Genomic DNA, 14912 nt, shown 5'->3' on the forward strand with positions numbered 1-14912 from the left:
CCTTCTAATTATAGATGTGGTGCGCTTCACACCGATAACTAGGAATCTACAGACACGACTTCATGGACTCCCTAGGACTCTTGAACTCTGGGATCTGATACCAAGTTTGTCACGCTCTGAGCCTAAACCCTAGACGTGGCTGGCACTCGAAGACCATTGTTGGCCTCAAGCGAACCCTTGGCCTGGCCTACTGACTCAGCAGAAGACTCAAAACATTAATACAATAATCAAATGAACTTACTCAAATAACTTAGTCAAATAGCTTAGAATGTTTAAAAGTCAACATTCAACTTGGCCCAAATGGCAACTCAAGTCTTAACATATGAAATGACAATGAAAAGACATCTGACTACTAATTGTCTATGAAGCCTCTAAAACAAAGAGAAATGTCGGGACAGGACCCCCGATCATCCTAACATCAGAAAGACTAGAAAGCAAATAAAGGAGTCTTACGGAATGCAAAGAGGCTCACCAACAGACTCAAAATGCTCAAGCTGGATCAACGAGGCGCTGGATGCTGATCTTGGTTACCTGCGTCTACATCATAATAAGATGCAGGCCAACTGACATCAGTACATTGAATGTACGAGTATATGAGTTGGAATGCTAAACAATACATAGGATTGAAAAGATTCTGAAAGAAACACTTACCTTGGTTCTTCTCAACTTCTGAATAACTTAACTCAAAATAAAGCAATGAACACATGCAATATATGAAAAGCTTTATAAAACAGTAAAAGCAACTTAGTTAGTTAAAGGAAATGCAATAACAAACTCAACTTTACTCATATAATAAAATAAGATAGTTTATGTGGGAGATTCTCTAACCGACAACCACCACTATGAGCCTAAGTGGTGATACATCATCGTGCCCACGCTGCCAGAACTGTCCTATACTTTGTCGTCATATAGAACGCTTAACTTAGTGGATCCACTAGCTTAACTTATGTGATTGTCTAAAAAGTATGACCTATTAACACCCATGATGGCTACATGGTTTATGGAGACTTGAGTTAATATGAACTCGCATCCCCATATCGGTTCTCAATACTATCCCAAAAATATACTTAGCTCATATGTTTTAAAACAACTTCTTTCTTTGGTTTGAGATAATTACTCAAAACTTAGCTTAAAAGCTCTCTTGGAATCGATGTTCCCTTTTCTTGCTCAAATGTGAAAACATTTATAAACTCTTTGGGAATACTTAGCTCCCTTATAGCTTTTTGAGAAAATGAACTCAACTCTTTACTCTTTGCTTAACTTGAAACTTAAGTCTTAAAACAAAGTTTAAACGTTTGTTAAAGACTTTTGAAAACTTTAAGAACTTTGCTTTGACTTGCTCTTAACTTTTTAACTTGACTCTTAACCTCTCTTGACTTTGATCCTAACTTTCCTTGGAATTGGATTATATAGATTCAAGGTTCATGATCTCATGTTTATAGATGATTTCATGATTGTTAGATGTACCTTAGAGTGTTGAAATCAACTTAGAAACATAGGTACTTTGCTAGGGAACAAGTGTGAAAAGGTGGGGAACGAATGTGGAGAACTGGCGTCCTTGGCGCTCTGAGAGGCGCGGGGAGCCAGCCCTCAAAGTTCAGAGAACTTTCTGTGGCGCTCTGGCTTGCGCGACGCACCAGAGGCCAAAGTTCAGAGGAACTTTTGTGGCACTCTGGCAGGCGCGGCGCCCCAAGCCCTTGCCCAGAAAATCTCCGATTTTTCTCCTTCGTTTTTCATCTCTAAACCCTCTAAACTTCAATGGTTCTTTCCCCAAACATTTAGAATCATTAGTACCCTCAATATACAACAGATTCAACACGAAATTTCACCCGGAAACATGAATCAAATCATCAAGAAACCTCAACAACACAACCCCCAAGAATTCAACGAAACTTTCAATTTCTAATCATTCAAAGACTTAAATTCGCTGAATTGAATCATCGTTGGCGTATGGGTGAACTAACCCAACACTATGTAGTCTCACATACCTTGTAGGGATCACCCCGATGAAGTCCACACGAAAAGTTCGAACGTTTCTTGGCGTTTCTTGATTTCTCTGCTCTTTTTTCCTCCTTTCTCTTTTCTCCAAGCCCTACCGTGAACTCTAACTTTTCTAAACTCACCAAAAATCTTGTTTTACCCCAATTAACTCCTAAAAATGAATTAGAATAATTAGGTAAGGAAAAGACTAATTTACCCTTCCAAAACCCGGATTAGACTTTCCTTAATCCAACAGCCCAACTTCCAAAGGGTATAACTTACTTATTCAAACTCGGAATCACGTAAACTTGGCGGCGTTGGAAAGATCATTCCAAGAGCTTTCCAACCATATATGGAACTACTCCTAACTCATCATGAGCTAGGAGTTATGGTTATTTGAAGTTGACCAAAAACTCACTTTAACTTAATTAAATTTTTCCAGATTTCCGTATACTTTCCAAAAATGACTATTTCTAGATTTTAAACTTCTTTCAAGTTCTTTCTAGTTGCGAGATGTTACAGTTTTGAATCCCCTAAATTTATGGCATTATTAATTACCATTAATGTTATATGTTTTTTTTTTATGATATTTAAAAAAATGTAATTTTTAGTATTATTTTAATAAAAAAAAATTAATAAATGTTACAACCTAAAAAAATTTATTGTTACAACTTGAAAATTTTATTCTACTAATATAACTTGAAATTATTAGTCTAATAAATGTCCTTTATAAAATTTTCACATTTTAAAAATCGTTTATGAATCCATCGCATTCGCACCAGCCTTGTTCAGCCCATATGTAATGTTTATTTTGACATCTAAGTAAATAAATTAGTTTGTGTTTTGAATTAATTTGATTCTGTGAAAGAATATTGAACAATAAGCTTATTTTTAAACCGTTTTAAAAGTGTTACAATTATTTAACTGAAAATGTGTTTATCTATATTTTTTTAGTCAAATGTATTACTTTATTTAATTGTATATTTGAAAACTGGTTATTTGTTAGAAGTAAAAGAAAATAAGAAAATAAAAGAAAAAGAGGTTAAGTGGAAGAGAAGTGGTGAATAACATGTAAAACGTAACAAAAATGACTCACTATCCAAGTGTCAAAAAGAGAATGGAGCCTCACATAACTATTATTGGTTGTGCCTCTCCCATTGTAATTTTTTTCTCAAAGACCTAAGTGAGAGGTCGAGTCTACTACAATCGAGGTCGCGAACAACAACAACGAGGATGAGGTCGCGAACAAGGGAGGGGTCAAAGATGAAGCAAAATAATTCCTTTTTGTGCTTGAAAGTTCCACCTATGTTTGTCTCGGAAAAACTAGATGCAGACAAAGGAGGAACTCTTTTAGTTAGATTCTGAAAGCCACGTTCTACTTCAAATGTATGTAAATAGCTATAACCCCAGTATATCCCCCCCAAACGCTACTAGCAGGCGTCCAATGTTGCCTCTCTCGTGTACTAATGCATATTAATTATTAATAAAAGTATCGGGTCGAGTTGGGTCTCAAATCGGGTTTAGGGTCTAGTGTTGGGATCGTATTTCAATTCGAATGTCGGGTCCCTAGCGAGGATAGGTCTTGGTTGGGTCTTGGGATCGTGTCCTTATTCAGGTCATGGTCAGGGTCGGATTTCAGTTCAAATATAGAATCCCTTATTGTGTGTAGGGGTCGGGTGCTAGATCGGGTGTCGTGGTCAGGTGCCAAATCAGTTATCGAAGTTGATTCTCAGTAGAAACTATTTTCCTAAAAAGTATTTTCTACTCTATAGCTAAAAATAGAAGATATTTTTTTAGAATGTTTTTCATTCACCAATCATACACTATAAAGTATTTTTCGGAAAATATTTTTCACTAACCAACCAAATATGAAAAAATAAGTTAGAAACCAACTTATTTTCCAAGAAAACAATTTCCATGGAAAATATTTTCCTTCATACCAAACACACCCTAAATCCCATGCATTACTAACACATAGAAATCCACGATATTAGTAATACACACCTTAATACACAATATAGTCTATAACTAATGCTTGCATTAGTTATACATAGGTTGAAAAAAACCAAACAAGGTACTATTAGTACACAGAGTTAATATATGCATTATTTCTCCTAATACACTCTATCAAACGGCCTCTAAGGGTTCATTTGGTACAAAAAAACAAGAGACTACTAATTCCGAGAATAAATTTAAGATGAGTTTATTTCATGTTCGATTGAAATAAAATCACAAAATAACTTAAATAAAAAAAATTAATTTAATTTTTAGGTCCATTGCTGGACTCGATTATATTAAGAGCTCCCTTATATTATTAATCAAGAGCAAAAAATAAGCCTTTTCCAAAAGAGTACTCAGAAACTTATTCCAAAATTAGTTATAATGAAATTATAATATTATTTTTAATTTTTACAATAAAAACAGAATAATGATCCTAAAATAAATAATCTCAAAAGTAATTAATCATAAATTATCTTGTTCCCTAACTAAACGAGGTGTTAAAAGTGGACCCAACTCCTATCCGTGTTGTACCGGATTTCACGAACTGAATAAAGTTATCCTTTTCATGTGCTCAAGTGGACCCACCTATCCCATCTGATTAGATTATCAGTCCACGAGATCACCGCTCCCTCAAACCAAAGTAAAAACTTTTTTGTAATCTATTATTAAGCTAATGTTTAGCTCCAAGTTTTCCAGTATTTTTATCAAATAATATTTGGGGCTAAGTTTTTCTATTTCAAAAAATATGATTTATAACCATAAGTTTTAAAAATTATTAAAAATATTTATAAGTTTGTATTATTATATATTCCCTTAAAAAATACCTTATAACATAATTGATAACAATCGACAACAAAAAAATAACAATATAGGCAAGAGCAATACATTAATGCATATTCAAACTTATCATTGATTCGGTTATAACTATAACAACCTCCGAAGGCGGTAGTAACAAACTATTCATTTATATAATCTTCCCACATTCTACGAACAATCTCTTTCCAATAAGTTTTCATTTCTAGATCAGATGACTGAGAAGACGAAATAATATTGTTACTTTGAGTCGATTGTTCGTCATATAGATATATCTTAGTAGGAAGTAATAAATGATGAGTATTTTTTTTTATAAAATATAAAAGTTTTTAAAGTTCCCAAATATTTTTCAAGTTCCCAAAAACTAATTTTTTTCTAGTATTTGGGAACTTGAGATTCTTGGCAAAAAAATTTGTCAAGTTATGTAGCCAAATGCCAACAACCAAATTTTTTCCAAGTTTTTCCCAAATAAAACTAGGGGTCAAACGGGTCCTAAAGTTATGCAAAAATTGAGAATGTAGTAATTAGTTATGAGTGAATATGTTGTATTATATTATGTAGATATTGGTCGTGTAAAGATTAGTAACATATGTATTAGTTATTCAAGTCTGAGTTCAAAAAAACACTTTTTAAACAACATGTATCAAAATAGACTCTCCTTAATAATACGTACCAAAATGAATATTTCGTCAACAAATGAGTGAACTATCCCAAACAATGTTAGCTGATCCGTTTATTCCACTCCAAAATACAACACAAATATTTTAAGGTAGTTCGCTCATAAATGGGCAAATTAAATTTATTTTTTTAGCTTTTCACGTGAAGAATATCTCTTTTTCAATAATAAATATGTGTTATTATTCACTTCACATTTTCTCATTCATCTTTTATCCTCTTTTACTAATATTATATTTTGATCTTTGAAAATTGATAGTCATGTCTCAACAATCAAAAAGGTTTGTATATTCAATTGAATTGAATGTATGTAAATGCAAATAGTATTTGTGTAAAATAAAAACATCAATGACTCTCGATAATCTTAGTTGTAAGTTTTGGATTTGCGTAGTATTTTGGAGTTGAATAGACATAGTTAACGTTATTTGGGACAATTTGTTGTTGATGAAGTGTCCGTTTTGATCTGTATTTTTAGGGAGGATCCCTTTCGGTATACGATATCCAAAAAGTATTTGTTTTGGTGCCAGACTCTTAATTATTTCACTTTTTATCCCACATAAAATAATACATAGTTTCTTCATAACTTATATATGTATTAGTTGTGCAGGTTTCTAAATTATCAACCAATTGACGTATTAATCTTATATATGAATAACTTATTTTCTATCTACTTATCAAACGTCATATAAGCTATACATAAATTAATACATAACTAAATTATTTCTCATCCAACTATCAAACAATCCCTAGTATAAAGACAAATATAACTATTGAGTTGGATAAAAATACAAATATATTAAAGGCATGAAAATTAAACTTTATAGGAGTATATATATATATGTATGATTTTAAAATTGAATAAAAGAAATAAATATGTTTAAAAAGTATATAATAAATAAATATTAATATTTTAATTTTTTATTATAGTAAACAAGTAAAAATGGATCGAAATAAAAATGTTAGGGCTGCTTATCGGATGAATCGCGCGGATAATTTCGTTTAACGATTTGACCTATTGAATACCAGCTTTTAAATTTACTAATTCCCTGGCCAACTTAAAAGATATCAGTTTGTTCGTAACAGATTAACAATAATCGATTGGTGATTCGGCTAACCTCTAATTTCTGTGATACCTTCTTTTTCGATGAACGCACCTTATAAAATAAGATGACTTTGAATCCGCAACAACATCAAACGGATAAATTGATCCAGATTTTCAACTAATTATCCCATTTTCATTCTCCAGCGGAAGTATTTTTTTTAATGACATGATAAATGATTGCATACTTTTTATGTACATATCCTCTTAGTTTGCTGACTTGCTCTCTATTCTTTAAAAACAAAATGATAATTATTGAAAAGTAAATAGATCTTCATGGCTTTACAACTTTAGCTTTTATGAGTTAAGACTGATAAAGAAAAAATATATAATTACTCTTATATATTATGGTAAAATATTAAATGAGCTCAATATACCTAAAATAAAAATATAAGTATAATAACTCTAACGAATTGAGGATTTATCTAATAAAGAAATTAAATAATCCGCTATCACACTAATAAACAATTAATTATAAAATTTTAATATGTCTCGAACCGTTTATTCAATAATCCAATAAAAAAATTGTGAAGAAGGTAACATGGGTTGGACTTGGAGGGAGTATAATATACTACTTCATTACTTAAATCCACCGCTAAAACCTCCTCACATCTTCCTACATTTGGGCTCTACTGTCTGAATCTCCCACAGATATCGCCTCAAAATGCAAGATCCGTCGAATCCAAACTCCAAGCAGCTCAATCAGACGCCGCCATTTTCGGCTACATTCAGGCCATCGCACCATCGCAGAGCTCACTCGGAGGTGAACTTCCGGCTCCCTGAGGATCTAGATCTGGTATCTGACCCATTCGATGCGTCCGCCGGAAGTTTTGAGGAGATCGGATCCGAGGACGATTTCTTCTCCACTTACATGGACATTGAAAAACTTGGCTCTGGATCCAACCCTACAGATGTTCCAGGGTTCAACAATGCCGGCGCAGGAAGTAGTGGACTCGTAGCTGACTGTGGTGATGGAGAAAGGAATTTCACTAGGCCTAGACACAGGCATAGCAATTCGGTGGATAGTTCCAGCCTGCTGCTAAGTGAGAGTATTGAAGCTAAGAAGGCTATGGCTCCTGATAAGCTTGCTGAACTTTGGACCATTGATCCAAAACGCGCCAAAAGGTAGAATACTTTTACAGCTTTGACTCATACAATTAGTTCAAATCGTTTGAATTGTGAACGGTGATTTGGTGCTGAGGCTTTCCAAATACTTAAAACATCTCAAAGAATACACGTAATGAAGAAAATTCAGAGTTTAGGGAACTCTTGAAGTAGATCTACTTGAGTCTATATCATGATTTAGTCCTCCATTGATTCTTTTCCTTTGAAAATGATTTACATTCAAAACAACTTTTAACTAATCACAATTTGCTTCTCTTTTTTGGAGATCCGAACATTTCTTACCTTTTAAAATTGATCTGCATTCCCTAGGTGTCAATGCACTAGTTTTTCACTGTATAGTCATGTGAATTTGGAATATATATGAATTCTTGGTATACGACATAAGAGACTATGCCAAATTGAGATGGAGACATAGTGATTTAAAATAAAAACTGCATTTCTGTAGAAGCGAGAACAAGACAAGTGCTAAAGCAAACTAACAGTAGGATGTCAAAGATCTATATGTGAAAGTCCTCATGCCAAGAAGTGGTGCGTTGAAGCAGCAAAATGCTTTGTTAGATCTGTGGCGTTTTCAGTCCAAAGTTACTAGAAGTTCCTAAACCAGAATGTTGAATGTGACAATTTTTGCATGGAATAACTCCAAAAGACTTGCAAATGGTGTCGACATGAAAATTTTCCAGAACAGAGGTCAAAACAGTTATTTAAATTTTTAGTCAGAAATTGAGTGTTGATCATTTCTCATTTTTTTCCTACAACCAGTCTGCATGCTATATATCTTAGTAAGGGTTTGTTTAGGAACTTTAACTATTAGATCGGATTTGGTTTGAACCATCTCATCAAAAGAGATTCTTCTGTCTTGTTTTGAGGTAGTTCTTACTTTGTAGTGCATTTGGGTTTGATCCATCTCATCAAAAGAGATTCTTCTGTCTTGTTCTGAGGTAGTTCTGTTCTTACTTGTAGTGTGTTTGGGTTAAACTGAAATGGAGCTTAAGCTTTACTAAATGGAGTTTAGTGAAAAATGTAGTCTAGTAAGACTAACTTTAGTAATGTACTATCTGTAAGAAGATTAGGACGTCCAAATGAAGTCAATGTGATTGTTCTTCTGGACTAGACAAGCAATTGGTTAGGTCTACGACTGGATTGAGTCTCTTCTGAGGTAACCTGCATATGGATATTTCTGAACTAGAGTAGCTTCAACTAATCCTGATTAGTGAGTTCCCTAACACTACTGAAGTATCTTCTTGATGCTAGCTATACAATCTTACTTCCTCAAAATATAAAGAACATTACATGAATAATGTCACTGTTCTTGTAAAATTAACATAGTTTTAGCAAGCTCTAGTGAGCTTCGTTTGTCCCTTGTGATGTTTACACTTGGGGTACATTCCTTTTTGAAGTACTGCCATGTCCAAATTTAAGTGAACTGATACTGTGTTCAAGTCCATTGTTCGATGAACAGATGAAGTGCTGTGTTCAAGTTCGTTTTTTGATGAAGTGTCGTGTTCAAGTTCATATTTTATGAAGTGTTGTGTTCACAATTCATTTTTTATGAAGTGCCGTGTTTAAGTTCATTTTTTGATGAAGTGCCATGTTCAAGTTCATTTTTTGATGAAGTGCCATGTTCAAGTTCATTTTTTGATGAAGTGCCATGTTCAAGTTCATTTTTTGATGAAGTGCCATGTTCAAGTTCATTTTTTGATGAAGTGCCATGTTCAAGTTCATTTTTTGATGAAGTGCCATGTTCAAGTTCATTTTTTGATGAAGTGCCATGTTCAAGTTCATTTTTTGATGAAGTGCCATGTTCAAGTTCATTTTTTGATGAAGTGCCATGTTCAAGTTCATTTTTTGATGAAGTGCCATGTTCAAGTTCATTTTTTGATGAAGTGCCATGTTCAAGTTCATTTTTTGATGAAGTGCCATGTTCAAGTTCATTTTTTGATGAAGTGCCATGTTCAAGTTCATTTTTTGATGAAGTGCCATGTTCAAGTTCGTATTTTTATGAAGTGCCGTGTTCAAGTTCATTTATTTACGAAGTGTCGTGTTCAAGTTCATTCAATTTATTCCCTAGAATATTTGGCTTGTAAGATGGTCATCTAGTAGGACCAAGAAAGTCCAAAATGAAGATTCCTTTGGTTCAATTCAGGGGCATTAATTAGGAGAGGATATGCTATTCCATGCCGAAATTTACTCAACTGTTCTAGTTTTGCATTCAACGCAATTTTGTTGTGATCTGAAAGTTTGGTTTGCCCATTTAGTATCACATGATTCAGAGGCTTATAATTCCTTACCATAGCTTGAAGCTTGAATAGCTTACAGCTGAGGCAAAACAATAGTCTTGGACATGTGATAATTCTCTGTTCCGGTTGTAGATTACACAGTTGGCAGTTATGATTTTGGAAACCGTAATTATGACAACATTACATGGCATTTTGTCTGCTTTCTTGAAAAGCTCTCTAATCTTAGGATATCTAGTGCTGAGTTTTATGATCTGTAGTGAATTTGGGTAGCTGCTCGGAAAGAGATCATTTACTTTTTTTCGTTCTTTCAGTAAGAAAAAGGAGGTCATGTGTTAACTTGAGCTATTAATGGAAAAGAAAGAAGGCAAGTGACAAATTTCTTGTGTTAGTTCCAGTTAGCCAAGAGCTAAAATACATGTAGATTTTACTTCCAAATATAAAAGTAGGAAAGCTGCCTCATGGTATTAATACTGTAGCCTCTTTACATATTACACTGGATAATGACATATTGTAAACACTCTGTTTGACATTGGTGATGCCCTGAGAATGTGTGAGACTGGTTTCATGGTAGTAAGTTACAGAAGCTATCCTGGAAATTACCATTAACAAGTGATTTGTAGACAACTTCTCACTGTGAGAAAATAAGGTTAAGAAACTTCATTTTTGATAAAAGGTTAAAAGGGAAAAGGGCCAGTTATTCAAAATTGATCAGTTTTACCTTCTGTTATGTTTTTGGCTCAAAAATGCCCTCACCATTGCCTTTTTTGCTCAAAAATTCCCTCTAGCTAGCAAAATAGCTCAAAAATACCCTTCTTTCTAACGGTTACTCTAAAACTAAGAAAAATAGGTCAATGTTCTTCTAATTTATTTGTTTATTGGGGGTGGGGGCTTGAATGTGTGAGACCCATAATAACATATACGAAAATATAGACACTTCCCATTTTAACGAATAAAAACGATCTCATATAACTCTTTTTTTTTTCTGGTTCCTTATAGATTAGGTGTAAGTTTTTATTTTTAAACATGATATCATGTACCTTTTCTGACACAACTATTTAAAATTTATTTTTCTACATTAATAAATGAATTTATTTTACTAACTCTAAGAATTATGTGGTAAACAAAATCAAATTCAATTATACCTTGATATGTTGTATTACTAATCATGACTTAGTTTTGACAGGAGAAGTAGAATAAATATTTAGTTGAAAATTAATGCAAGTAATTTAACTTTATATAAAATATGAAATTGGCATTATATATAATTGTCATTTAAAATAGTCAAATTAAGCTTATAGTCTACAATATAAGTTTTTGCTTAAGTCTTCACAATTAAGAGCACTTTTGTCCCAAACTTTAAATGGAGGGAAAAACTGTCTTATTTTGCATAGTTGAAGGGCTAAATTGGATCATTTTTTCTTGTTTAGAGCAATCGTTAGAAAAAAAAAAGGTATTTTTTTGACAAATTGAGAAAGAAATGTATTTTGTGAACTATTTTGCTAGTTGGAGGGAATTTTTGAACCAAAAATGTAGGTAAAACTGACCCATTTTGAATAGTTAAGAGGCATATTTGACCCTTTTCCCAAAAGCTTATGTAGCAAATGTCATGCCTTCCTATTCAAGAACTTGTGCTGAATATGAAATTGAAGTGGCTTATTTTGTTGGGTAATTTATGCGCTACTATTTTGGAACATAATTTTGAAGAAAACTATGTAGTTTGTTGGAACTTCTAAAATGCCTCTTGTCTAAAGAAGCAGATCCAAAAGGAAAATATGTTTCTATTTTACTGAAAGCATGCACCACTTAACTCAAAATTAAAGCCATTGTACCACTGAGTTTGACGCACATACAATACTACGTTATGTTTCTGATTTTGAGAATATTGTACAGGATTTTGGCGAATCGGCAGTCTGCTTCTCGCTCGAAAGAGAGAAAGGCCCGTTACATTACTGAACTTGAGAGAAAGGTTCAGACCCTTCAAACAGAAGCAACCACTCTCTCTGCTCAATTAACCCTTTTCCAGGTACTTCTTCCTGTTCGATAACTTGCAATATGTGTTATAAAGGTCATATGTTCATAAATCGTGTTCTACTTCGTTAACTATGGGAATTATTGGTCTGTACACCATACCATATCCGCCATCTGCATAAAAAAACTTGATGATTGAATTTGACCATGAGAACATTGCCATCGCCCATTATGTCTGAAAATTAGCTGTTTTCTGCATTTAAATGATATTACCTTTTTTCAGCTACATGTGTAACAAAATAAGAGTCCCTTCATCTGAACCAAGTATTCAATGCAATGGCAAGAATTCTCATGTGTATTTTGCAAATAATATTCCCTGAAATAAACTGATTCTCTATTGTGGGGAGGGGGCATATGCAAAGGGAAAAAAAAAGTACATGCCTCAAAAGTAACAGAAGATGTTTTGAGATGTTGGTTAGCGAATTTCCTTTATCTCCCTTGCAATAAACGGTACTTCACATCTGATAGTTCTTTCCTTCTGCAGCGGGATACAACACAGTTTACTAACGAGAATACAGAGCTTAAGCTCCGTTTGCAAGCTATGGCACAACAAGCTCAGTTACGTGATGGTATGATTTATATTTTCCATTGCCTTCCAGAATTTTATGTTTCTCAATCATTTTAACATCATCTTGAAACTTCTTCCACCTCTTGGTGGACAAGATAGATAGCGACACTGAGGTCACTGTTACTTTTCTAATCAACAAATAGAAGTCATAATGCTTGCTCTGTCCTGCTTTATTGAGATAATAATGACAATTTCAGATTATGTTGAATTTCATTTATCGTGAGAACAGTTATTAATGCTGTATATCTTTGTTATTCTGTTCCTACGATACAGCTCTGAATGAAGCCCTGAAGCAGGAAGTGGAAAGACTTAAAATGGCCACAGGGGAAATGTCCTCTTCAGATGCATACAATTTGGGGATGCAGCACATTCCATATAACCAATCAGCGTTCTTTTCCCATCAGCCACAATCAGGGCCTAGCGAATCCCAGAACATACAGATGCAGCAATTTCATTCCCTCCAGGATAGCTTGTTGAATCCTCATCGCCGTTTACTTGCAGGACATGGACAGGTTCTCCAAGACACAATGCAACAGGATCCCCTTGGTCGTTTTCAAGGTCTCGATATTGGTGGCAGGGGTATGCATCTTGTCAAAACTGAAACACCTTCAATTTCTGCCAGTGAGAGCAGCAGTACATTGTGATTGCATTGCCAACTTGTGCCCTCCCAAACTTATTTATTGGAATTGTTCATAGACTGACACGTGTTTAACATCCAAAAACATGATATTCAATTTTTTTTATTTTTTATTTTTTCCATTTGACTTCAGTCTTAGGTTTCAGTAGCGGTTCCAGATGTCGTGATGTGTTGTTATTTTTAGTTTGTTCAAAGTCTTGAATCATTTCTTGTGATTTATTCGTGTAACTTTAAAGGAAGGTTGTTACCACTGCTCAATGACCGTATTTTATGGTGTCACTGTGATGGTCCTTAGTGTCTTTGAACTTTTGTTGGGTGGCATTTGCTGAAAACTTTTTATTAGTTTCAACAAATTATTTTTCTGCTTTGGAAATATTGTTTTATGCGCCACTTATGATTGTCCCCTCAACTTTCAGGGTAACTGTTGTATGTATGCCTCCATTATTCGTACTGATACTATTCTGTTAAAACTCCCCACTTCTAAGGCAGAAAATGGACGAGTTTTGAGGTGATAATGTAAGAGTTGGAGTAGAACTAATATGGATAATGCAGGGTTCCTTTGGTTCCCTGTTTACTAACTAGGTACAACTTTTGTGGAGTATCTGAGTGCTAATTTTGAATTCTTGATGGGCATTTTATCTAATCCCCTAGGTTATAGAAAGTTAGTTGGCCTTCTTTCTTTCGACTCCAGTGAAGAAAAAAAAAAGATACTGTAACAAGTATTATTCAATTATGGAAATACACAATAAAAGGGCAGTGAATTCTACATAACTATATGATTTCCTTTTCACGGAGAGCAAAATGCTTGTTGAGTAGATAGTATGTCATATTGTCATTCAGATAGTTCTCTAAACTTTTCATAGCTCAAAAAGTTATTTAACTATTGATATTTCACTTAGAAAGTTACTCACCAATTTAAATGATATTTTTTGTTGGAATAAAAAATTTGAATAATCCGATTCCCTTCCTTTTTTTAACCCATTTTGTATATACTTAACGTAAGGAGAAAGACAGATGTTTGAAAGAATAGAATGAGTTGCCTGTCATACATTTGGGTGAAAATCCAAGAAAAAAGTAGCTAAATATCGCGACTTGATTTCTGGGTCAAATGCATATTTTACGTGAGAAAGAGATAGCACCATATATTACTGATTACTGAATATAGAAAGGTTTCATCATATCGACCAACAAAAATAAGTAAAAACATCAACATGAACAAGGAACAAAAAACTAACTATATTAGTGCCAAATCCCTAGGCAAACCACAGAAATGCATATATATATATATATGCCAGTGATTTAATGTGCGTCTACTTGGAAGATGATCATGTGGAGTTTTATATAGAGAAGGCTAGAAGCAAGCAACTCATGATTGTTGATGTGCCTACTTCTAGCCACCATTTGCAAATTTGTGTCTTGTTTGATATCTCATTTATTTAGTTAGTTATGTATATTAATTATAATAACTAGTTGTTTCTGAGTTAGAATACCTCAAATAATATCATTTGGTTACTTTTTATTTTTTTGGTAGAAAATCAAGCGCACCAAGTAAGTGATAATTAACTTGTAATTTACAATTTTAAAGAATAAAGAGTCGAGTTTCTCATAAGCAAGTGAACTCTACCTGTTCACTCTGAGATCAATTCAATTATAAAGTTGTAGTAAATTTAGAATGAGTGCAATTTTTTATTTTTTTAATTATTACTATTTTTATTTAAAAATATATGTTAATATAATTACATATAATCC

At 33.5% G+C, this 14912-nt stretch overlaps 1 protein-coding gene across 1 annotated transcript; it reads left to right on the forward strand.

The window, feature by feature from the left end:
- The first annotated feature begins 7142 nt into the window (after positions 1–7142).
- LOC102582552 (transcription factor RF2b) lies at positions 7143–13442 on the forward strand. The gene is made up of 4 exons (XM_006357234.2): positions 7143–7693; positions 11821–11953; positions 12443–12527; positions 12800–13442. Exons 1-4 carry the CDS (start codon positions 7233–7235, stop codon positions 13168–13170), a joined length of 1050 nt encoding a protein of 349 aa, XP_006357296.1. The 5' UTR covers positions 7143–7232; the 3' UTR covers positions 13171–13442.
- The last annotated feature ends 1470 nt before the right edge of the window (positions 13443–14912 follow it).

Source organism: Solanum tuberosum, unplaced genomic scaffold, assembly GCF_000226075.1.
Source record: "Solanum tuberosum cultivar DM 1-3 516 R44 unplaced genomic scaffold, SolTub_3.0 scf00245, whole genome shotgun sequence".
Classification (NCBI taxonomy): domain Eukaryota; kingdom Viridiplantae; phylum Streptophyta; class Magnoliopsida; order Solanales; family Solanaceae; genus Solanum; species Solanum tuberosum.

Excerpts from the sequence above, each read along its gene's own strand:
- LOC102582552 (XM_006357234.2), top strand. The coding sequence starts at position 7,233 with ATGCAAGATCCGTCGAATCCAAACTCCAAGCAGCTCAATCAGACGCCG. Across the intron at positions 11,954-12,442 it reads CTCAATTAACCCTTTTCCAG|CGGGATACAACACAGTTTAC; the intron begins GTACTTCTTCCT and ends TTCCTTCTGCAG. Across the intron at positions 12,528-12,799 it reads ACAAGCTCAGTTACGTGATG|CTCTGAATGAAGCCCTGAAG; the intron begins GTATGATTTATA and ends CCTACGATACAG.